This window comes from Syngnathus typhle, linkage group LG13, assembly GCF_033458585.1.
Source record: "Syngnathus typhle isolate RoL2023-S1 ecotype Sweden linkage group LG13, RoL_Styp_1.0, whole genome shotgun sequence".
Taxonomy (NCBI): domain Eukaryota; kingdom Metazoa; phylum Chordata; class Actinopteri; order Syngnathiformes; family Syngnathidae; genus Syngnathus; species Syngnathus typhle.
The window spans coordinates 4,715,371-4,740,412 of NC_083750.1; the positions used below are offsets into that span (position 1 = coordinate 4,715,371).

General features: G+C 40.8%; 4 protein-coding genes across 9 annotated transcripts; all 4 read left to right on the plus strand.

Annotated features, from left to right (window-relative positions):
* Positions 1-322: 322 nt before the first annotated feature.
* On the plus strand, positions 323-4,315 carry zgc:110269 (probable flap endonuclease 1 homolog). The gene is made up of 11 exons (XM_061294914.1): positions 323-473; positions 1,006-1,072; positions 1,426-1,528; positions 1,662-1,716; positions 1,841-1,902; positions 1,995-2,131; positions 2,303-2,363; positions 2,651-2,782; positions 2,855-3,000; positions 3,075-3,219; positions 3,623-4,315. The coding sequence occupies exons 1-11, from the start codon at positions 392-394 to the stop codon at positions 3,677-3,679; spliced, it is 1,047 nt and encodes a 348-aa protein (XP_061150898.1). The 5' UTR covers positions 323-391; the 3' UTR covers positions 3,680-4,315.
* Positions 4,316-4,526: 211 nt separating this feature from the next.
* On the plus strand, positions 4,527-13,220 carry agfg1b (ArfGAP with FG repeats 1b). 6 transcript variants are annotated; one of them, XM_061294907.1, is made up of 12 exons: positions 4,528-4,874; positions 7,623-7,716; positions 8,010-8,125; positions 8,664-8,802; positions 8,880-9,036; positions 9,161-9,271; positions 9,489-9,627; positions 9,865-9,944; positions 10,113-10,220; positions 10,541-10,702; positions 11,772-11,866; positions 12,216-13,220. In XM_061294907.1, exons 1-12 carry the CDS (start codon positions 4,708-4,710, stop codon positions 12,273-12,275), a joined length of 1,428 nt encoding a protein of 475 aa, XP_061150891.1. In that variant the 5' UTR covers positions 4,528-4,707; the 3' UTR covers positions 12,276-13,220. The 6 variants fall into 6 exon arrangements, with proteins under 6 accessions (XP_061150896.1, XP_061150891.1, XP_061150895.1 ...); XM_061294911.1 differs by having other exon boundaries at positions 10,158-10,220; XM_061294908.1 differs by having other exon boundaries at positions 9,164-9,271.
* A 38-nt stretch (positions 13,221-13,258) lies between these two features.
* Positions 13,259-14,918, plus strand: fbxo36b (F-box protein 36b). Its single transcript, XM_061294917.1, has 4 exons — positions 13,259-13,435; positions 13,716-13,824; positions 14,046-14,218; positions 14,389-14,918. The coding sequence occupies exons 1-4, from the start codon at positions 13,259-13,261 to the stop codon at positions 14,656-14,658; spliced, it is 729 nt and encodes a 242-aa protein (XP_061150901.1). The 3' UTR covers positions 14,659-14,918.
* A 2,281-nt stretch (positions 14,919-17,199) lies between these two features.
* On the plus strand, positions 17,200-23,501 carry grk7a (G protein-coupled receptor kinase 7a). Its single transcript, XM_061296279.1, has 4 exons — positions 17,200-18,185; positions 19,233-19,688; positions 20,991-21,271; positions 21,584-23,501. The coding sequence occupies exons 1-4, from the start codon at positions 17,589-17,591 to the stop codon at positions 21,921-21,923; spliced, it is 1,674 nt and encodes a 557-aa protein (XP_061152263.1). The 5' UTR covers positions 17,200-17,588; the 3' UTR covers positions 21,924-23,501.
* The last annotated feature ends 1,541 nt before the right edge of the window (positions 23,502-25,042 follow it).

The window sequence follows — 25,042 nt, forward strand, 5'->3', positions numbered from 1 at the left end:
GCTGAGGAGACTTACGCACTCGGCTCCTCTTTTCGCCCCCTGAAACAGGGGGCTCGCCGGCGGCAGTAGCTGAAAGCAGAAGGTAGCAAGCAGGAAGAAGCATAGAACATGCATTAACTACGAGCACTACTACTCCAAAACCGCTGCACTTCGTATCACAACGCCCTGTGTGCAAGCACACACAATTCTACGTATATAATCGGGTTAAATCGGCTACAGAGGAACAAAACCCCGCCGTTAAGCGAAGTTACATGTAATCCCTCTAATTTCAGGAGAACAAGATAAAAATAAACTACATACAAAAAAAAAAAAATACGCTTGTTTGTTTTTTTGTATTGAATGTTTTCCTGGCATTGCCAGAAGTGACGTCATATCTGTTGACAGTGCGGGGATGGGGATCACAAAACTAGCAGATTTGATCCGACTGGAAGCTCCCGGTGCAATTTCCCACAAGTATATTGGTGACTACACAGGTAAATAGTCACAACCAATCCTTTTGTTTTGGATCGTTTCTCTTTGGCACAATTTCGCAATTGTTGTTAGCTACAAGCTAACCTAGCCCAACCCCTTACCTTGCGTTGAGTGCAGACCGTAATTCATAATTCAAAATAATAATAATGACAATTCAGTTGAACCACAATTCAAAAGCAAAATCTGATTCTCATTGGTTAATTTTAATATTTTTTACATATACTGCTATTGCTAATCAGATTCGTTGTTGTGACCACTGTGTTTATCTTTCATCATTATGGAGTTAGAATAAACTGTCAAAAGTATTGTATTGTAAAAAAAGACATAGAACTTGTAAACTCTCACAGAAAGGCACAGAACTGGACTTCCTTGGAAAGTCTGATGGATCAAACACCTGTCATGTAGTTCAGCTCAGCAAGTTGCACAAAACGTACTGAAAAAGTGAAGATCTGGACATTTGAAAGTTTAAATAAGGGCAAGTTAATAATGGATATTAATGTCATTAATGCTTTTGAGTTTGTGCTCACTCCACAGGCAAGGTAATTGCCATGGATACATCAATTGTCATAAACCAGTTCCGTACCGCAACACCATCGCTCAAGTAAGTCCCTTGAGCCACAAGATCATGCAAACTAGAAAAATAATTTAATAGAATATTAATTGCTTCCTCCCAAAAACATGCTTGGTAGGCCGATTGGGCACTCCAAATTGTCCCTAGGTGTGAGTGCGAGTGCAAATGGTTGTTTGTCTCTGTGTGCCCTGCGATTGGCTGGCAACCGGTTCAGGGTGTCCCCCTCCTACTCGCCTGATGATGGGTGGGATATGCTCCAGCACACCCGCGACCCCCGTGGGGACTAAGCGGTTCATAAAATGGATGGATGGATTAATTGTTTCCACTTGAAATTAAAGCATGAAATTACATGGTTGGCTGCTGTATGTTTGTTATGTGTGCAGCCCGCTGACCGGTCTCCTCTTTCGGACGCTCACCTTACTGGAACATGATATAAAGCCTGTGTTTGTGTTTGATGGAAAACCCCCGGAAGAAAAGATCCCTGCTGTAAGTTAGTCAGAAACTGTGTGTTATCAATCAAGACCGTTGAAAATTTAATATGAATTTGGAAGGTAATTTAAACATTTCTGTTTACGGGTTGTAATACTGGCAATTCATCCTATTCATGATTTTCTTCCAGCTTCAGAAACGAGCAGAGGCAGCAGGTTGGCGCTCCCCCAACCATTTGGGCACAGGTACAAAAACATCTTTCCAAGCACACACAGGAGCATGCACCTAGTACATTTATAACCTAAATTCTGACATTTGTTATTATTATATTATGCGTAATGATGATGTCAGCATGTTCTTTCCATCCAGCATCACTTCAAACAAAAGACTGTTTCCAACTCCTGAAGCTGCTGGGTGTACCTGTGATCCAGGTATGATCATCATAATTGGATTTTTTTTTTTTTTACCTCTTGACTCTTTTCACTTAAGGCATTTTTCTCCCCTTCATGTTGGCTTGCTGCAGGCTCCAGGAGACGCTGAAGCCTTTTGCGCTTGGCTGGTGAAACGGGGGAGCGCGGAAGCTGTGGCATCAGAAGACATGGACACGTTGCCATTTGGAGCCCATGTTGTGATTCGTCATATGAATGCCAAAAAAGACAGGTACTGAGGGACAAACGGCCTGCTCTTTAAAGAAGATTTCATTTGCTGTTATCATCTATCTCTGTATTTTTAATTAGAGTCATCAGCATTTTTGTAACTAAACTTTAAATTTCACGATATCTTCTAAAAAAATTGAAATGTTTTAGCTAGCTATGTTTTCCATATTCACAGTGACATTGTGGAATATTCTTTACCGAAGTTGTTGGAGAAACTCCAACTAACTCACAAAGAGGTAAGGGATAGTATTCAAACATTGTTTTCAAATAATTTTTTGTATTTGTGTTGCCAACAAAAAAGTGAGTTCTATGCAAGCTTCAGATACGCCAGCAATGAATCATCATGCGAATATGAATATATTTACAGTGAGTGTGCTTTATAAAACCGCTTTATTTACATTTTATTTTACTATGTTTATATACACTACAGTGTTGTTGTTTTTTTCAAAATAATTAAGTCAAGGTTCTTTAAGCTTCCAGTGCACCATTTAAGATTCATCAAGGACTTCTTTTGTGTTCCTAGTTTGTCGACCTTTGCATCTTGCTGGGATGCGACTACTGCGACAAGATAGTCGGCCTTGGTCCAAAGAGAGCGCTGAGTCTCATCCAGAAGTACCGCACTATCGAAAATCTCGTTTTGCACATCAACACAAAGGTGCGAACTTGTCAACAAAGCTGTGCTGTATGATTTTTTTTCCTAAAATTTTGATTTCTTGCTGCACCACAGACCCATCCTGTACCAGATAACTGGAAATACAAAGAAGCGCAGAAGTTATTTTTGGAAACACCAAACGCAGAAGTACCTGAGTTTATGTGGACTGAACCTGACGAAGAAGCCTTGGTTGGGTTTCTCTGCCAGAGTACATACGTCAGGTGTGGTAGTATTCTCTCTTTTTTTTTTTTTTTTTCAAAAAATAGTCGCTCAATGTCTGGATCCATGTTTTTAGGGAGCAACGAGTCCGTCATCGCATGGAGAGATTCCGACAGATTCGGGAGAGTAAGCGGAACGAAAGGGAGAAGACGACTGCAGCGGGACACTGCAGGCAAACTGGGATGGATGATTTTTTCAGAGTTCTTAGAAAGAGGGAGCAGGTGAACCTTATGATTTTCCTCTTTTTTTTTGGGGGGGGGGGGGGGGGGTCTGGAACAGATTTATTCCATTTACATTGATTTCAATGGGAAAACATGATTTGAGATATGATTATGTTTTGATACAAGCGTACTGCTTTGGAACCATGTTGTCGCCAAGGACTTATTTTGAAATGAGTAGAGGAGTGTCATATACTAAGGCCAGAGATTTTGTTGAAAGTGTTTTGCAGCTTCCATCACAAACCTTTTGGGGAAGCCGCTAATTAATTACTTACTAATTTTCACTATTTGTGGCGAAAATGCTCTGCTTCTATGTGTAGAATAGAAACAGTATAATTTAGCTGAAACTGAACAATTGTGCATTAATTGGTCTGTCCTAACAATTCTTCGCTCTTTCTTCCTCCAGCCTGTGGAAGCTGCTGACTGTGGAAGCAGCAAGAGAAAGAAACCAGAATTGAAATGAAGCCATCAAACGTGAATGGGAGTTGTTTGGACCTCTCGCTTCCTTTGCAGAACTATCACAATCGCGTGTGAAACATTTGCTGTAGATATTTTTTTTTTTATCTAAACAAAAGGTTGTGCCTCGTTTTATAATGTGAAAGTGACATTTTGTTCCATCATGCAAAAAATGTTCAGGATGTTTTTAATTTTTTTAGTGCCTTGCAAGGCAACAACTACATTTGTTTTTTTTAATGTTGCTGTTTGACATGCTTTTAAGAGGTTCTTGATTATGTAGGTAGAAAATAATAGTGCATTGATGGTTCTTGTTATACATGGGATCGTTTTTCTTGACTGAGTGGCAAAATACCATTCAAAGTGAGCATTTTTTCAAGCCTGCATCATCAAGCTATCAAGAAAGGCAGAGCAAGTAGTGACTCGCTATGAAAGAGGCCAGTGTGATCGCTGTCAGGGTGGCCAAAAGAGACAGGGGATGTCTCATTGCAAGGGATTCAACTAGCACCTGTTGTGTAATCGCCGCCAAGGCGCAGACCACAGACTTAAATTATCATAGTGGACCCCCCCCCCCCCCCCCCCAAAGACTTCAATTAAGATATTGTAATCTGTGCCAAAGAAAATAAATGTTTCTTTTAAATACTCATCTAGTTGAGTTTTATGTAAAGTCGCTCTGGGTAGTTATGTTTAGTTGGTGTTACGATTAAGAGGGGGATTCTTAGTAAAGTTTTTGGACCGATACATAAAAAGAGAGAATGTTTTTGCTCTTTTCTAACTTGGCGTTCCGATCTAATTCTGTCCTGCTAGTGGCGCTCTGACTGGTGAAGCCGGTTTGTTTACTTGCTTTTGCCGTGAGAAGAAGAATTAATCAGTCGCTCTCCTGCTTGAGCGCTCAGCAAGGTGTCTGCCTGCCGCCTTGCCTGTCTCCCTCCCTTCCTCCCCGCCCGTCCGACCGACCGACTGCCTGCCTGCCCGCCTGGCCGCTGCCGTCCAACGCGGCCCCGAAGTCACCTACCGCGGCCACCTGAATATCTCACCATGGCGACCAGCGCGAAGCGAAAGCAAGAGGAGACTCATTTGAAGATGCTCCGGGAAATGACCAGCCTTCCCGCGAATAGGAAATGTTTCGACTGTGATCAGCGCGGCCCGACCTATGTCAACATGACAGTAGGCTCCTTCGTCTGCACCACCTGCTCCGGCATCTTGTAAGTCCGATTTTCATTAATATTGTCCGCCCGGTGAGGACGAGGCGTTTGCCGGGAGGGAAGGGGGAAGCTGGGGAGCTGCGCCGGTGGCTGACTTGGCGGTTCCGTTAGCACGTATGCTAGCGATCAAGTCGAGATAGGTTGGACACTGAGACAGATTCAGTCCCAGGCCGTGGTTGTGTGTCCTCGGCTACACAGAAGCTCTAATTGAATTAATTGAATGGAGCCTTCAAAGGTACATTTAGGCTGAAAATGTGTAAGTGGATCAGTGGAACGCGGTCTCATGGGCGTTGTTGGTGTGGTCATGGTAAGCGACGTAGTGGGTGGCAGAGGTGGCCAGAATACTCACATTCTACACTTAAAATCATCGTATCTATTTATTATGAACCAAACAGTCAAGACTCCGAAATGTGCAAGTTGTATTTTTACTAAAAAGTTGTCATTATTTGAGGGACAGCAGCCAGTTCTTTTTCTGACGTCACACCGATATGTGGGCATTTCGATTTTGGATCATGTAAAAGGGGCATTACCCGGGCAGTAAGTTATTTGTTATTGCTCCAAAACGGATTTATGTCAGGGCTAAACCTTTATGAAAAATAATCATTTATTTTCCTTCGCAGTGCAATAAGTTTTCAAGCTCCTTTGGTAATGTCGTTCTCAACAAATGAGCCTTATTCGTAATCACAACAAACAATATCAGATCTACTATACATTACAGACGGCGGCTCGGTGAGCACTGGGTAGCACGTCCGCCTCACAGTTTGGAGGGTGCGGGTTCGATTCCACCTCCGGCCCTCCCTGTGTGGAGTTTGCATGTTCTCCCCGGGCCCGCGTGGGTTTTCTGCGGGCACTCCGGTTTCCTCCCACATCCTAGTAGGCTGATTGAAGACTCCAAATTGTCCCTAGGTGCGAGTGCAAATGGTTGTTTGTCTCTGTGTGCCCTGCGATTGGCTGGCAACCGGTTCAGGGTGTCCCCCGCCTACTGCCCGATGACGGCTGGGATAGGCTCCAGCACGCGACCCCGTTGGGACTAAGCGGATGGATGGATATACATTACAGAATACTAGGCGTTCCTTTCCCAGTATAAAATACATAATGTAACCAAAATAAAACCTCTAATATATGGGACCCTTCATAAACGCCTATTGTGGAAAATGTAGGCGTAGAAAGAACAGATGTTGGGAGAGAAAGTTCAAAACTAGTGACGCCCACAAGTTTCCTTGGTGTTCTATGCAACATTCATTGTGGGTGAGTTGGCCACTTCTCATTTTACACCCAAAAACAAAAGTATTGGGAAATCATCTGCAATGAACTTGAGTTGAGCAACACGCTGTACTGTGTGATGGGGCGGCTAACCATTCACTTGCATGTATGTGCGCTTCATCATTCCTATGATGTACATGCTTAGCCTAAGTTGTTCGAATATTTTTTTTCATGTTTTCGGAAAACAAGAAAAAATGGGCAAATGTGTAATGCTGCCTCTTGGCCAGGTCACTGTTGTAAAAGAGATTTAATCTCAATCGGTCGTTGACCTGGTTGAATAAAGTTGGAATAAATAAATAAAATAATTGATTGGGTCATTGTAAGTTAAATAGGACTGGGACAAATATAGCTAATAGGCTAACATTGGAAGGGTATTGATTCTAAAAAAAAAATTGATAGTTCTAGTTATAGATAAGACACTACCTTGTAGCCATCTACTTAAAATCCCTTGTCCTCATTGTACGGGGGGAAAAAAGGGAACAGTAAAGTTGCATTCTCACATCCTACCACAATCAGCATGGACTCTGACGTCACTTCTCCAGTACAGTACCACCAGTGTTGTTTTTAAATCCCTTCCCGCAGGCATTTTTTTCCCCACCAAGACTAGAATGTATACATAGATAATGTATCTTGATAAAAGGTTAAAAACAGGAAATTCAGACAAATTGTCCAGGAAATGTTTTTCAAGTAGGTTGGCAGCTCTGGTTATGCTTCCCGTCACACTACAGATCGCTCACGAATTTTGTATGCACCTCAACCTACGGCCGATGAGGTCACTCATCCGCAAACATTTTGACAATTTAGAAATCTCATCGTCCACATCAGTCGTAGCATTGTCACTTTTCTTAAGCTGTCCTTGCCCTAATCAAATGACCAAAAACGTAATTAGTGAATTTGCGGAAAATGCTGTTCACTCAGCGCCGACAGTGAACCCTTTCCAAACTAGCTGTAAAAAATTCTGATGAGTAGACTGATTCCTCTGTTGGAATTTTCTTTGCATCCTGTCTTTGTGTGCTATACTGTACTTTTTTGCCAACAGAGCGCATAAGTGGTGTCTCTTTCTCTGTCATATACTTTCTTGCGAGAAAATTGACCCACTGGTGACCCCACTGGTAGTTTAAAACACATCTGCAGTAGACGTGGACTGGAAAACAAAAATTCCAAATGCAAAATATGGTTCATATTTTTATGTTGTGGTGGACCCCAGGTTTATTTTTCTTTTTTCTTTATGTATTTATCAATCAATGGCACATTGTAGTCTAGTTTAAACCCAAAATATGTTTCAACTCCGATGCTAAGCTTTCCGAGTGATTTTCTCGTGATCGTTCGACTTTGCTTTGAATTCGAGGAATGCCGTGGCAGTAAATGCATGCCGTGGTGTTGTATTTAGGTATTTGTCTTTGCCTCGGTCTCTCTCACACAAACACGCACACATGGCATTGGGTTGGATCTGGCCTTTCAAGAAATATCTTCTCCCCTCCATAGGCGAGGGCTGAACCCTCCACACAGAGTGAAGTCGATTTCTATGACTACGTTTACGCAGCAAGAAATTGAGTTCCTTCAGAAACACAGCAATGAGGTAACACACACACTCGCACAACATTGTCAAACATCTTTGAATAGTCAAGATGCTCTGGCTTTCATTTTGAAGTCATGTTTCGGCCTTTTTTTCTAGTTCTGCCTTGTCAACTTTATTGGCATTCCTTCTCTGGGCTTTTTTTCCTCCTTCCATTTCTCGTCATCCCCTCCCCCTCCCTGCTACTTTGTCTCACCTCCTTCTCGGTCACCCCCACTCAAATCACCCTCTTTTCCGCCCTCCCTCCCACCCCCGTCATTCCTTTAAACCCCTCTCCACCATCCACCCTGCTATAGGTCTGTAAACACATCTGGTTGGGCCTCTATGATGACAGGACGTCAGTTGTTCCAGATTTCCGGGAGCCACAGAAAGTGAAAGAGTTCCTCCAGGAAAAATATGAAAAGAAAAGATGGTATCCTGAATTTATTTTTTGCTTTTTTGTTGTTGTTGTTGTACAAAAATAAGATTGTTGATCAGTTAATTCTTTTCTTATGAGATGATGATTTGGTTGTTTGCAGCTACTACTGGAGACAACAGAAACATAGCTTTCTCTTTTGACATCGCACAAGGTGGATTTAAGGACAAAACACGACATCAGTATTGTACCTCATGGTGTCAGTCATAATTTTATTGATTTGGCCTGAAAAACGGCTAATAAATGAGAATCTCCCTGATTAATGGAGCTTAGTAGTTTTAAATTTTTAAGTTTTATAATTATTACTATTAAATTTAACGTCGTAATAGTAAATTACACGAGTCAGCACAAATGTTTTCTGAAGGCCTCGGGCAGATTAAATTGACACGACAATTTGGCAACACATAGAGCCTCAGTGTTGAATGGACCAGAAACAAATTGCCAGTGATGACCACATTTAAACTGCAATGTCCTAAGAATGAAAGTTCACAATCTTGACTTTATCCACCCCCCCCCCCCCCCCTTAAATCTAAAGGTATGTGCCTCCGGACCAGGCCAGGTCCGTCATCTGCGTCCAGGCATCTGTTTCTGGCTCCTCAGCAAGCAGCACTGGCAGCACCCCGGAAGTTCAGCCTCTCAAGACCTTACAACTCAACAAGACCCCACTTCGTCAAGTAAGCAAAATCACATTGAAACCCATCCACAAACCCTTTAGCGATCTGATTTTTGAGCGTTTGTGCCCCATGTCCAGTCCCCAGGGTTGGGCCGCTCCCAGGCTCACATCACTGCCCAAGAGAAAAAGTTTGACCTGCTGTCGGACTTGGGTGGTGACATTTTTGCTGCCCCACCCGCCCAGGCTGTCAACTCTACCAACTTTGCCAACTTTGCACATTTTCCAAGCCAATCAGGTAAAAAAAAAAAAAAAGAAAGAACCACCTATGTTCTAAAAACTCCAGACTCATGTACAAGCTGTCATCATGCCATTCCATTACTCTTTCACCCATCATCCAATTTTCCCCTTGTTGTTGGCAGCAGCAACTCAGGCTAACACAGACAGCAACTTTGCCAACTTTGATGCATTTGGAAACACTGCAATTCCATCTCATCTGAGCACGTCACCCCCCTCAAAGTCCTTTTCCACAGGTACCCTCCTCCCTCCATCTCCACCAGCTTGTCCACATTCACTCATCCCCCGTTTTTTTTATTTTTATATTCATATACGTTGATTTATAAGTGCAGCCGCACTGGAATTAAGAGTGTAAAGGCAGTCCAGCTCATTAGGATGACAATGTTGAAGCTTCTACATAACACTGTTAAACATAGCATGTCAGACAAATGTCCATAATACTTATTTAAACAGGAGGAGGCGTGCCAATTCCGTCCAGGTCAAGTGCTCTCCCCATCCAGTCCCAATCCGGGAGCTGCACACAGGATCGCTACGCTGCTCTGGCCGAATTGGACAACAAGCTAAGCTCGTCTGCAGGCAGCGGTGTGCAAGGGTGAGAGACTAGCGGACATGCCAGTCCACTGACTCAAGCCACTTATTCACACACAAATGTTCAGAATACACAAATGTTCAAAATACTTAAAATTACATGGGTAATGATGATATGAGTGTCGTGTTTACAGGATAAATCAGTCAGATAAATATTTCAAGTGTGAAAAGAAATAAAAGATGCATTGTGACTTCTTAAAGAAATATGAATTAATGCAATAACGCAGGCTTGTCATGACAGGAGTTATTTTGGTCCAGTGCTTGGCTCATCTCCAGCCCAGAATGCACCTGTTCTACCCAGCATGCAGCCCGGCTTTGGAGGTGACTTGAATCATAGTAATCTTTTTTGGAGTGACTCGCTGTGGCTAAAAAGTTTACATGTCGCAGGGGTTATAAACGGGATGGTTGTGATTTTGAGATTTCTCCCCCCAAAAAATTAAGCCGGGCACACGTTAGTTCAAGACTATTTTTTTTTTTTTTTAAATCAAGCCTTCCATTTAGGTGTGCCTTCCACAAATCCCTTTGTTGCTGCAGCTGTTGCCTCCGAGATGGCCACCAACCCTTTCCAGGCCAATGGGAGAGCTTCGGCGGCTGCAGGTGTGTGCACTTTGAAGCACACATGGACATCTTTTCCTTGTGTGGTACTTTTTGTGATTAGGTCAGGACTGAGTAAATACATGTAACACATCCATTTTATCCAGCCCGCTGAGCATTTACATTAAAATGACAAAAAAAATGCCATATTTAACGTACACCCTTACACTTATCTTGCTCAGCTGTCAAATTCAAATGTGGCCCTTGAGCACAAACGTTTGCCCGCCCCTGAGTTAGATGTTCAAACAAGCTTAGATAACTGCCTGTGCTCTTAGAATTGTTTCCTCCTTGTGTTGTGTTTTTGTTGCGTATGTCTGTTGTAGCCGCCTCATTTGGTACTGGCTCTATGAGCATGCCTGCTGGCTTTGGAAATTCGTCTTCGTACTGCCTCCCGACCAGTTTCAGCGGAAACTTCCAGCAACAATTCCCTGGCCAGGCCCCCATCCCTTACTCACAACCCGGGGCCTACCACCCTCAGTCCAATGGTTAGTGTCCTCCCGCATCTCCCCGTGTCCTTGGACTCCCTTTTGCCCACACAGTACCAGCCATTGATTTCCTAAGCACGCATTTTTCAGGCATTATGATTTTTCTGAGCATGATAAATATTTGCTTTGGAAATTGTCGCTTCTGCACGCAAAGAACTTCAAGTCACAACAGTGGCAGCTATTATGCAGTGATTTGAGGTTGCATATTGGTTGTCGTTTTATTGAATGCTTTAATTTATATCAAGGGTTCTCAAACTTTTTGGGTCCAGGGGCCTCTCACAGGTGAGAAGTTTTTCAAGGACCCCCAGTTAAAAGACATTTATGGTAAATGCCATTGAAATGTTCAAGTTTCAACCAAAATATTCATGACCTGGATAATAGAAAAGAATCAACCAAATGGAATTAAATATTATAAGACTAAAATGAAAAAGATGGATCAGGCCATGTTGCAGCAGTTCTTCCCTTTTGAAGTTTATTAAAATATATATATATATTCTATCATAAATGTCCAGCTTTGTATTCTTGTAATTTTTCTTTATATGATAGTGTCAGAGTGTCTTACTATGCAGAAAGTCCAACCATTCATTTCTGTAATTTTAAGTCTTATATTGTTGTGATTCAATCGTAGTCTATGAAGGAATGATATTGATGATAAATTAGATGGATGTGTGATGAAATATCAGGTTAATGCATGTATGAAGCATTAAAAATCTTCCTAAAATTGCAAACGGTAGTCTCCATAAGTGCTATTGATAATGCACATTTTCAAATGATACAACTACATTTTTTGCAGCTTATTTTGCAGAGCTCCAACATTGATTGGGCTTCTGGACCCCCAACGATCTGCGGAACTCAGTTTGAGAACCACTATATAATGTATTTGTGAACCAAAGGCCCAATAACCAAAATTTGACATCTCCTTCAAGGCTCAGTGAGCTTCTGAATGTCATTCGGCTTTCTGGGATTTAATCCTTTCTCACTTCTTCCTTAGTTTAATTAACGGCATATAAAACAATGGTTTGTTTGGTTTTATAAAGTTCAAGGTTCATGTTCTTCTTTCTCTCAAAAGGCCCTGCATTTCCGGTTTATGGTCCAAACAAGCCTTCCATGACGCCGTTCGGTCAGCCCATGGCCGGTCCTGGCGTGTCCAATAACCCCTTCATGGTGAGCATGCATTGTCTCAAGTTACCGCTGTGCCCTGTGACGCAAGCTACAAATGCAATTATAACATTATTCCCAGTGTTCCCATATTTCACTAAGTTGATTAGCCCAGTAATTGATGAGTCAATGGGTGACTTTTGACTTCCCACATTTGAAAACAGATGTCAAGTGAGGTGTTTTTTTTTCTAGTATAGTAAAAATGTGATTGTAGTGGGTTTTTTTGTTTTTAATACTTTAATACTTGAGTGTTTGTGTTATTTTATTATTTTAGTATTATTATTTTTAAACAATTTCAGTACTTCTGAATATACAATGTCAGCATTTATTTGCCTGTGACCTCTCGTGATTCCAGGCAGGAGCCCCTACTGGAGCATTCCCTTCAGGTGGTACCTCAACCAACCCGTTCCTGTAGCACAACCCTCAGTCCTCATCACCAGAGGGCAGCATGCAGCACATTAGTCAACACTCCGTTAAGTCACGCTATTAGTGGCACTACATTTCTATCCACACAAAGTTTACACTATGAAGGAGTACAAAGGACTGTATTGAAAACTAAGGGACTGTTAGGGTGAAAATGTTTGGACTATATACATACATTGTTTTTTTTTATCATTTGTTAATGCCTGTACGCTTGTGTGCATATCATCATTTGTAATCATATTTACCGTATGATGTGTAACGAGGACCGTTTTAACAAAGGTGAGTTGCCACACCTTATGTAAAAACCACTACACGCTATTTTAAGTGAGGGTTTATTTACCAACAGATGCAGGTAATTCATTTCAAAAAGGGATTTTTATTTTATTTTAGCATGAATGCTACTAAACTGGCACTTAGGCCCAAATTGTCCAACCCAGTTACGCTTGCCTATAACCAAAAGGAGCTTGCAAAAATGGTATAAATCCATGCAGGTTAGTCGGTATGCTGTTTTAATCGTTAAGGAAAATTGCGGCGCCAAAGGTCATTAACCAAGGCCAGGTCTTTTGAGTAACTTAAACTTAAGGTGAGCAAACGTGAGCACAAATGCACTAAAGAGGCTTGACTATTTAGATAATGTGTGCAAAATGACCCAAATAACCGCTCGCCGCTTGAGGATAACAGATTGCAAATGTGAACCATGTTTGACGTGAGCTGCCTCAGCATAGGTCTCACTATTCGGGTTTGCACTCAATCAAGGCTGCGTTTTCTTTTTTTATTATTCATTTAATTTGACTCTGGACATATATTAGGGTCCCAATTGTGCCGCTCGTGACTAACAAATAAATTTCATGTGTTTCTTGTCTTTACAAAAATAGCTAAGTCAATGTGTACATATATAAATATATGTATAAATAAATTAAACAATTTTTAAATACTGCATCCTTTTAGTTATTTCAGCAAGTGCGTACTGTACCTATGACTCCTTCCTCCTCTACGCTAACACTGTTACTGTGCATTTCATTGAACACGGTTGCTACGGTAACGCAACAAACTGTCATGGCGTCCCTGTTGACAGACCCGCTGTTTGAAACCTCTGGACGTGGTCCCTCAACAAATAAAAACTACTATAACTGTGTTGTTACCAAGAACGACGTAAGTATACTATCTTAAGTAGCAACTGTCAAAATATATTAATTCGAATTTTCTAGCTTTTGCCGCTATTGACAGTCACTGTTAAAGCTCCGAATACAAATTACCGTTAGCCGTTAACGTTAGCCACGCTCATTTCCATCCATTTAATCAAAAACCGATAATGGTAGTATATATATATATATTTTTTAATGGATACCCTCACAGCGGTACGGTATTAATTTAATGTTTCATATTGTGTTGTTGTAATGCACTGATCCTTTTATTTCACTATTGAAAACAGGTGATTTGGAGATGGTGGATGATATCTCCCCGAGCTGTATACAGACTTTCAAAGCCCGGCCAACTGATCATGTCACATGAAGACTTCCTGGATGACAGCAGACTACAAAGTAAGGACTTTATACACTATGAGGAATAAATATGGGTTATGTTAATTGCTTTGATGCAGAACTCAAAAAAAAAGAGTGGTGGCACATTAATCTATTATGAAATGCGTATAATTACATAATTACTGGCATTTACAGCAAATGCCGCCTTAACCAAAGTGCCTATTCCGTAGTCCACATTGTCTATTTTAAATGCGTCTTGACAAATGTCATCTTTATTGCAGATGAGCTCCGCACAATTTTTGGCTATGGTGCTTTGCAGTACGCCAAGGCTATATGCCAGGGCCATTTTGATTACCTTGCACGTCTCCCTGACTCCTTACTCCTGCGGATCGTCAACTATCTGGAGTTAGAGGATGTGGGTCAACTTGGACGAACTTGCCGCAGGTTTAGGCAGGTGGGTTCTTTCAATGGTCAAAGATAAAATAATGCACCTTGTTGATTAACAGAAACATTTTTAACCTGTCTAGTGGGACCTAATAAGTGACTGTACAGCAAAAAGTGTGTTGTGTTGAAAAGTGTTTTTGAATCTACAGTATTATGATGTACTCTTCAACTGTTTGTTAGTTATGTGCCTCAGAGGAGTTCTGGGAGCAGGCAGTTCGGAGGTGCTGCAAAACACTTTCTCCCGGGGTTCCTGCCCTAGCGCGAGAAGTGGGTTGGCGGGACATCTTCTTCACCAACAAGCTACAATTGCAGAAGCTCATCAACCGCCGGCGGCTGAGAGCCGAAGAGGAGGAGGCCATGCTGACCGCCGAGAAGAGGTCAGAGACATCTTGTCCCGAGCTAAAACCAGTCCCTGTGGTGGAACAAACAATGGAAGGATCAGGGAACTAAAAAAAAGGTTATCCATTCCATATTTTGCAGAGTGTTGTATTAATTTTTCATGCATGCAATTTACATCAAATATTCATTTAAGTCTTTGGCAGTATGATTTGAATAGATAATTTGTCGAACGTTTTTGCAACAATTGCTAATGGATACAGGATGCCATTTACATCTAAATTAAATGAGGAGCCACATTTTTGTTACATTACTACTGTATATGAGAGGCTAACTACTGCCAAATAAAAATAATGAATACCTCCCAAAAGTGAGCATTTTTAGCTATGTTAAAGGTAGATTTTTTTTTAATCTTATTTTCTTCCTGAAATCTTTCATCTTAAATTCAATCTTTCATCTTAAATGTTCTCCTTTTGTTTTCTTTATCTTAAATTGTCACGTTTTGATAAGCAGGCCACTTTGAGTTACATCATGATTTGAGTTCCAAGAAGACAACTGTTAGTGCTGATATTATTATGTGTCAATGGGAAAAAGTGTCCTCTAGGGGGCGCAGTCCTTCATTCATATGTGAAGTGAAGAGGATTTTCCCTGCCTGGCAACATTTAAACCACGTGGATCACAAAATCTGCAGTGTCGCTTTCACTGAAACCAATCCGATTTATTTCCTATCTGGTGTGAGTGTCAAGTGAGCTGCAGCCTTTTCACTTTGAGGTGAATATGACCTGAGCAGCATTTTGCCAGAGCAGTCTTGCTGTTCCTGTGTGGTTTCTCACTGTCCAGAAATATTCAAATGTTAAATTGCAGACTAAAATTGGACATGTGACCAGTTGTATCTGTTCAGAATCTGAATCATTTTTATTGGCCAGGGAAGCGGTTTTGAGTAGTAACGGCAAATATATATATAAAAAAAAAATTAACTGTAGAAATGGATAGATACTGATTTTTGAAAATTGACCACATTTGAAAAATTTCATAAATGTTTACCGTTTTTTTCCATGTATAATGCGCCCCCATGTATAATACGCACCCTAAAAATGGCATGTTGATGCTGGGAAAAAGCCTGTACCCATCTATAATACGCACCCAACCTACTTAAGTCGGTTAACGTAAAATTATTTCAGAAAAAAGATCTTTGGGAACAACCGGATGTTATTCTGCCGGTCAGTATCACTGCGCATGCGCTAGCAAACTCGATAGCGAAGAAATGTTTCGGATTTGTGTAGGGTACATTGTGACAGCAAACAAGCAGATGATCGAGCAAGCGTCTGATACGAGAGCATTGTGTTCGTATGGAGTGTGTTTGAAGTGAACAGCAGAGAAGAAAGCGCATCTGTAATGGCGGCCTCCGTATCATATCCGGATTTAAAAAAAAAAAAATTTAAAATATTTTTTTTGTTTTTTTTGTACCCATGTACAATGCGCACCCCAGATTTTAGGAAAATAAATTAGTTAAATTGTGCGCATTATACATGGAAAAAAACGGTAAATAAAAAATAATTTATTGTCGATCTTGTTTTTCTTTTTTTTTAATCGGGGTTATCTGTCACTAGTGACCACTCCCACTGCGCTCATCAGCTCCTTCAGTGGACAGCTTGAGTCATTAAGTGGATGGAGTCAGACCTTGTAAAGACCCAGTATAGTGGAGCTGGTTGGGAATAAGTTCAAGACGCTCTGGCCATCTTAACCTTTAGTTGCTCGTCAGGCCACGTTAATCCCATCAAGGTTAAAGGCTCATGCCTCTTGCAGAGCAAACATTGTACGACATGGATAAAATAGCACCAGACAACTCTGGGTTGTCATCGTCTGCACCTCAGCTCAATCTCTCACTCGATTGCCGACATGTTTGCCAACATATGACTTGCAAGTAGCTCCAATGAGAATTCATGGCTCAGCAGAGCCATGTTAACTCGGAGGATATCATACGGTGGTTTGTGAGTGTAAAGATTAACCTAACCCTTTGACCTTTTGGACATGTTGCAAGCCTTGACCCGCTTTCATCCACTCAGGGGGCTTAAAACCCTTTCTGACTGATCCATTTACAACATGACATTTGGCATCTTTTTGATTTATGACTGGTAGTTTGCACCTTTCCTTTTCTTTGTACACTTTTTCCCCTAACTGACAGATTTTTCTCACTGACCATAACATGCCAATAAAGCATGGCTAATTCAGTCGTTGTGTAAACATCTGATTTTACCTCCTGGCATATTATAAATGAAATGGCTTGCGGTTGAAGTGGTGACGGCGAGTCTGTATTATTGTTTCGGGATGGATTATTATCTCAGGTTTTCATTAAGCAGAGATTCTCACCTATTTGAAAGAGTATAATTCAACCTGTAATTCAGGGATGTCCCGCTCCGGTCCTCAAGTGCCGCTGTCATGCATTTTTGATATCTCCCCTTTCTAACACACCCGATTCAACTGATCAGCTCATCGGCACGCTTTGAAGAAGCTTGGTAATGATCCTGATCATTTGAATTGGATGCGTTAGAGGCATCGTAAACATGCACGACGGCGGCCCTCGAGGACCAGAGTTGGGACACCCCTGCTATAATAGCTTGATAAATCTTCCTGTTGTCGGTCAAGGAAATTTACTGAACTCCAAGGAAACAATCGTTAGTGCCCAGTCAAGCATCCCTTGCTAGTGACTGCATCATGAACAAATATAGAGGGCTGAAAAGCTTCTTAGGACAGAGCCCGCTTACGATTCCCTTTCTGTGCACAGCATCCTCAAATAGACCACACAAAGATACTTAAGCCAAAATCCCTCCCTGGTATTTAATTCTAAATGAGTAATTACTGGGTGTGTCAGTGTGTCTTAGGTTTGCAGGTAGGTTGGGTGAAGGAGCTCATTCGTTCACTGGCTTTTGAGAGTCCCGCAACCTGAGACCGGCCGCAGACACACCGCACCAGTTCCTTTGGGAGTTGCTGAAGAACCCAGTCGCGTAAGAGGGGGCCAAGGCCGACCACATACAGCCGTCAAGATGTGTGACATGGGGGGACTGGATAACCTGGTGGCCAACACGGCCTACCTCAAAGCCCAGGGTGGTGATGACAAGGAGATGAAAAAGCGCCGTCGGAGCTTGTCTCTGCCAAAGCCGGAGGAATGTGCTGCAGTGCGAACCTCCATCGATAAGGACTTTACGTCGCTGTGTGAACAACAGCCTATTGGCAAAACGTTTTTCCGTCAGTTCCTGGCAAGCAATGCCCAGTATAAGCTCGCCGCTGATTTCTTAGACGAGTTTTACGATTGGGATCTGGCTGAAGGTGCAGTCAAAGACAAGTCACGTCAGGACATCATCAAAAAGTATTGCAAAGCTGATTCTAAAGACTTCTTGGCCTTTCTCACTGGGGAGGCTGCCGAAAAATGCAAGGCAGTGACAGATGCTAACTTCGAAGAGGTGATGAAATCCAAAGTCCAGGAAGGTGTGAGAGAGTATTTGAAGGGAAAACCCTTTACAGATTACCAGGCCAGTCCATCCTTTGATAAATTCCTCCAGTGGAAGGAGTATGAGAAGCAGCCCATCAGCGACAAGTACTTCTATGAGTTCAGGACTCTGGGAAAAGGTGGCTTTGGAGAGGTAAGACTAAATCTTCATGACATATTGTCACTGTATTTAATAAAATCCTTAGACTCCTTGAATATGATCCTTGATAAGATTAAAAAAAACGTGCAATATTTCTACAACTTTAATGATGTTAGAAATATTAATACGCATGACATCAATGGCTACATTAACACAGGAACTTGTTAGCAAGTTAGCACTTGCAAACAAAATGATTCAGTTTTAGAAACAGTTTTCAGTCTGAATGGCACATGATCTAGAAGTGATTCTTGAGGAATTGAACTTAGTGGAATCCGTTCACTGAATTTAGTGAATTGAATAGTTATAGAGAAAGAAAAAATACTGTACATATATTAATCAATGTACTCAACGTAAAGTACTGTACATATATTAATCAATGCACTCAACTTACATCTGTTGAGAGCAGTACATCTTTTTATTTTAAAAAAATAGTTGTGTGAGCCTGCTGTCTTTATGAAATATTGTAACTGATGTGACCCACAGTTTGGTGTCGGTGACTTATCCTAAACTTGAAGCAACTGTGCTGTTCTGCAGCATGAATGACACAGGATCGAGTACAGATCCTTGGGGTACTCCTTTAATGATTCGGTGTCATGCTTAGTGGTATTTAGACCTGCTGTACAAATTAGGACAAAACAAGGGTTAGATGGTTCTCTGGACATTGTTCACAACATTGTTGAAGAAGTTTAAAAGTTAAATGAGAGAAGTTGTGATGATTTCTACAATGATTGAACCAAGTATCCACATTAAGTGTATGGCATTATTTTTATTTTGAAAGAGCCTCTTCTGTGTTGAAAATTGGAGAAAAATAATCTCCTGCTATGGTTCAGAGCTTGCAAACAAACAAGTTGACTTTACAATCTATAATGTCCCGCTGCTTTCTGAAATGTAGTTTCAGGCTTAATGTAAGGGTAACTGAAATATAGCCTTTTTGTATCATAGAGCTAAGGATACATTTTAGGAAATTCAAAAGGAATGAATGCCGTTGTAGTTGAAGGTTACTTTTGTGACAACTGAGAAATTGAATCCGACTTTTTCCAGGTCTGTGCCGTACAAGTGAAAAACACTGGCCAGATGTACGCTTGCAAGAAGTTGTGTAAAAAGCGACTGAAGAAGAAGGGCGGTGAGAAGATGGCCCTTTTGGAGAAAAAGATTTTGGAGAAGGTCAACAGTCTCTTTCTGGTCAACTTGGGCTACGCTTATGACACCAAGACCCACCTGTGCCTTGTCATGACCTTGATGAATGGAGGAGACCTCAAGTACCACATCTACAATATTGGCTATGACGGCAAGGGCGTGGACAAGGGCATTGAGATGAAGCGGATCATTCACTACACGGCCCAGATCACCACCGGTATTCTTCACCTGCATGCCATGAATATCATTTATCGTGACATGAAGCCTGAGAACGTGTTGCTGGACAGCGTCGGCCAGTGTCGACTTTCAGATTTGGGTCTGGCCATAGAGCTCGCCCCGGACAAAACTGTCACTCAAATGGTGAGTAGATCCACTCATATCAGTTCCTATTATTTTGGTTTTTATTGAACGCAAATCTAGCCTTACTACAAATAACAAGGGAAGGCAAACTGAAAGAATGACGATGCCTCAGAAAGTGCACCTACCTTCTGCTTGCCAGGTCTCATTAGGTAAGAAAGGTGGTCATTAAAACTGAACCCATGTTCTTGGGCAGGTTGTCAATCTTGGTGGGTTTGTCACTGTAAATCCGGACAAGGATTACAGGACTGCTTTCAGAAGACCTTTGCAAATGACTGTCTCAGTATTCATTATGTAACTCATCCTTTTGTGATCAGATTATAGCCAGGGGGCATTTTAGGAGCATCTTGGAATATTTTTTAATAGGTACATATTTTGCCACTGTGTTGCAGACCTCCATGTATTTACAGACGCCCCTGAAAATCCCGTTTCATTTCTAGCAAGTTCAAAGTTTTCTTTTAATTATGTAAAAACATGTGACAGTTTGGTAAAGAATCGGTCTGCTTTGAACTCTTCTTCGTCGGAGAACTCATGTTTGTTCTCATGACATCTCCTAATTCCCAAATCACGTATGTCCCGAAAGATGACCAATTCTGAAACTGGGTATCTTTAGGCCTTGTACTTGCTGTAGCAAAGAGTAAGCCCTCAGCGCTTATGAACGTCCGCTAATCTCATTATCCAGTTCTGTGATGCTCCTCAGCCAGCTGAAGTGACTGGACTAACCTCCTATGGCAAGGCTGGCTTTGGTCCCCCTAATCCTCTTAACTGGCATTATACAGTCTGTCCCTGATCAGATTGACATAAAAGTAATAGTGCAAGTTTATTTTCATTTTATAGCGAGTGATTTTAAATGTCTACTAAACCTACAATAGATCACAAGACAACAAGAAGTTGGTAGTCATGCTACATTTGCATGTTACACTTGATTTAGGGGTTTAGTATCTTGCCAGCAAGAGTCAGATAGCTCAATTGCCTGTTACGTGTCCCAACTCACGGTTCCAAAAGTCTTGGCAGGTACGTAAAAGGTAGGCGAACTCTGTCAGTGTGTAGATAGATGTGTATGACTCTTGACAGGTAGTAGGCTAAGCATTAGGATTAAGCTCCCGGTTCAAGATTGCGGGTCGGGTCATGTGGAATGAGTGGAGGAGGGGCGGGGGATCGCAGCACAAGTGGAGGATAACTAAGTTAAAGGTGAAAGTGAAGGTGGCAGGAGAGCTCGTTGAAGGCCATATAGCCTTGTTGGGTAGTTTAGAAGTCATCTTTCAGGTTCCTTATAGGTTCCTTTACCCTGTCTTCCGTCCATAGGCTGGTACTGGAGCATACATGGCACCAGAGCTTCTGAAAAAAACTCCATACAGAACATCAGTGGACTGGTGGGCGCTGGGTTGCAGCATTTACGAGATGGTGGCCGGCTACACGCCTTTCAAAGGGCCCGATAGTAAAAAGGAGAAGGTGGAGAAGGAGGAGGTGCAACGCCGTATTCTCAACGAGGAACCCAAGTGGGAGCATAGGTGTTTTGATGCTACCACAAAGGACATCATCCAGCTGTTCCTCAAGAAGAATATAGATGAGCGTCTCGGCATGAAGTAAGATCTTTCACCACCACTCTAATGGGGAAAAAATATTCAATTGCGCTTAATTCATCTGAGAATTATTCATCTTTATGTTCAACTAAATTATTGTCGATCCATAATGAGATTACTGAAGTAAATGAATAATTTTCCGACCAAGTAAATAAAATTGGATAATTTCCCGTAGTACCAAAGTTGGGAATGACTTCTTCAAACACATTTATGAAAAGAAACCATCAACACACATTATAAACATTTTTGAACACAGACAAAAATGGGTGGATAAAAAATAAATACGAATTACCCAAATGTTTCAAAACATTTTAGGGACAACATGGCAGATCCCAGGAAGCATCCGTGGTTCAAGACCATAAACTTTCCCCGTCTGGAGGCCGGCCTGGTGGCTCCTCCGTGGACACCCAAGCCCAACGTGGTCTACGCCAAGGACACGGGCGACATCGCCGAGTTCTCCGAAATCAAAGGCATCCAGTTTGATGCCAACGATGAAAAATTCTTCAATGAGTTCAACTCAGGCGCCGTGCCAATCCAGTGGCAGCAGGAAATGATCGAAACGGGACTGTTCGACGAGCTCAACGATCCCAACAGGAAAGAAGGCGGCGGAGATGGGGATGACGAAAAGAAGTCCGGTACTTGTATATTGCTCTAAGAGGGACTCCTTGTTCATTTTTCATGTCACATGCACATTTATAATATTTTCAAATATGTACAGTGTCATTTGTCTGATGCATTTCAACGTCTCATCTAAAGGATGAGCTCTTGTGTTCCCGAGGCATCGGAATGAGGAACTTGGGTCAGTGACAGAGACGCGTCGGCGGTAACGAAAAAAATCTGTAAAACCAAAAATTTGCAAATTGCCAATCAATCAAACAATGTGGCAGCAAAGTATGAATGAAGGCAGGCAGAGTTTATTTGTATAGCACTATTCTAATTTCAAAGCAAATCTGGAGTGCTTTACAGAGCCAAATACATTTTTAAAAGATTCAATGATGAGATGAATGTCACAATAAACCCTGATTTAAAAGCAGGATTAATGAAAAGACTCGAAAAGAAATGACAAAACACGTAAACTCTTTGGATTTATAAAAATGCAAACTTTAGATCCAGCTCTTCCGTACATGGCAGAAATTTTATAATGCCACATAAATATTGACATAGTTCACCAGAAAAGAGTCCAGGTTAAATAGAATCATAGCAGAGGTGGCAAAAGTACTCAGTTTCTGTACTTAAGTAGAAAGACAGATACTTGTGTTGGAAAAAAAAAAAAAGGCTGGTAAAAGTTGAAATACTGATTGCTTAAGAAATATTTGCTTTCTCCGAATCTGTTGCTTTTCACATTCCGCCTTATATAATCCCAAGATCTCAACTCATTCAACATCAGACTGCGGTTGACATCTATTTCTCCCTTTTTTTTTATATCGTCATCCTCAGAGATTGAAATAAATTACCACCTTTTTTTTTTTGGCAAAGTAAGGAATAAAAGTACAGATATATTTGTAATGTAAGGAGAAAAAGTTGTTAGAAATATTGAAAAAAAAAATCTCTATTTGTAATTTTTTTTTGTTTTTTTTACACAATTCTGGATGGTCTGATAGACGTCAACGTTGAAGCATACCCTGGCAGGCCTTATGATGCCATCCATCATAAGGACACACACCAAGAAAAGTGCTTTTTAACTGCTGTAGTTGGAGTGCAGTTTAATTTTAAACCTCTGGCCTCTTTGTTGAACGTTGGATTGTACTATAAAAGCAGAAAAAAAAAATGTAAATATTGTACATCTATATATCTATATACTCTGAGTGAGGAGCAGGTTTAGTACCTTCGATGTTGGTGCTATGAGGCAAATTGACTAAGTGATAATGCATGGACTGTATTATACCCGAGAATGGGAAGGATGTGGGAAATTTTAGAGGACCTGGATGATGAAATCTAATTCTGGAATGTTATGTCCTGTGTGAATAACTCAAACCAGATGCTGAGAGGATATCCATTCGCAGCATTGTTTCCAGTCTCAAGAGAAAAATACCACAAGATTGATTATTAGAATTAAAATACACTCACATGCTTTCAAATTCTCCCGAGAACAGCCTGCAAAGTACGAATATTTCTCAGGAAAATTTTTATTTTGCTGAAACTTTTTGACATCCCCCAATTGTAAGCTTCAGTTTTTACAGTTAATGTTGAAAGGCTAAATGTATGTACTTGTACATATTAACACCAAAAAAGTTTTAACATATATGTAGAAGATAGATGTAAGGCTGAAATTTCATTAAAAAAAGTAAAAAATATAGTTTTAAAACGTCTCTGTTTCTGTGGACCAGCATGGTCGACGGTTGACATCACTTTTTTGGACAGAATAATGGAAATACAAGAGGAACGTGTGTGAGTATGTGTGTATGTGTGAGTATGTGTGTGTGTGTGAGTGTGTGTGTTACACACATATATACGTATATATATATATATATATATATATATATATATAGACACTCACTATATGCACTCTCTCTCTCTCTCTCTCTCTCTCTCTCTCTCTCTCTCTCTCTCTCTCTCTCTCTCTCTCTATATATATATATATATATATATATATATATATATATATATATATATATACATATATATATATACATATATATATATACATATATATATATATATATCAGTTTCATTAGTATGGACTAGTATGGACTCACTGGCTGCCTCCAAGTTGTCTTTCAGGCCCGCATTGCCTGGCAAGTTCAACTCTTAGCTGATAACGGGATAACCGGTGTTATCCTTTCCCCTTCTTTGCGTAAATCACTCTCAAATCCCTTAAGGTTCTAAAGCATCCCTGTGCAACTGCCATCTTGACCATCTGGGAAGAAAGCAAATTAAATGGAAAAGGAAGTATGGACTGATAGGTGATATTTGTTGTAAATGACTTACAATAGAATCTAAATAAAAGTAAATATCTTAAAAAACTAAACTCCATGATTCCTTGATGGGCCAAACAGTCAGAATTTAGGAGACGCCTAAATCCGCATTGATAATCCTTCTTTGACACGGACAAGTGCCTGATGGATTGAGATGGTGGCCGGAGAAAAACAAGAGAGCAATACTGACAAAAGAATACTCGCACTCAGTCCTTAAATTTGTAAGAAAACTAAAAAAGTAAGTAAAATTGCATTGTTATTGTCAACAACACCTGCATTGTTTTCTGATTAAACAGACTTTTTTTTTTTTTAAACATATTTCTTTTTTTTTTGTGCAAGAATCTTTCGTCATGAATTATTCTTGGAGCCAAACAATTCTTGGAGACAAAATCAAGTAAAAAAAAAAATCTTTACAGTGTGTACTATGACGCGCAGTAACAATGAGGATGAACGGCATTACAAAAATCCATGAAATTAACTGTCCCGATGCATGTGGTTCAATCCTTAATAGTTTTGGGCCAAGACTTGGCCAATGAACGGCTTGGGAGGAAATATCTTGACTCTAGCGGCCTCCAGTGGCAGCAATGAGTGTGAACGTGTGTCAAAAATAAAATAAAATAAAATAAAATAAAATAAAATAAAAAAGACTGGCCATTGTATCTTTTTTTTCTTCAAAACCACTTTATTCCACAATGTATTTCATCAGGTCTTAAGGCACCCTGAGAAGATGTTACAAGTTGTTCTTTCAAATGTGGGTTCCCTTAAAGACTGTGTAAACATAGTTTTGAATTAGATCATTTCCTGTAAATCTTTGCTTAAGTTATTTCTTTACAGTCCACAGACATTGTGTTGTGTGACA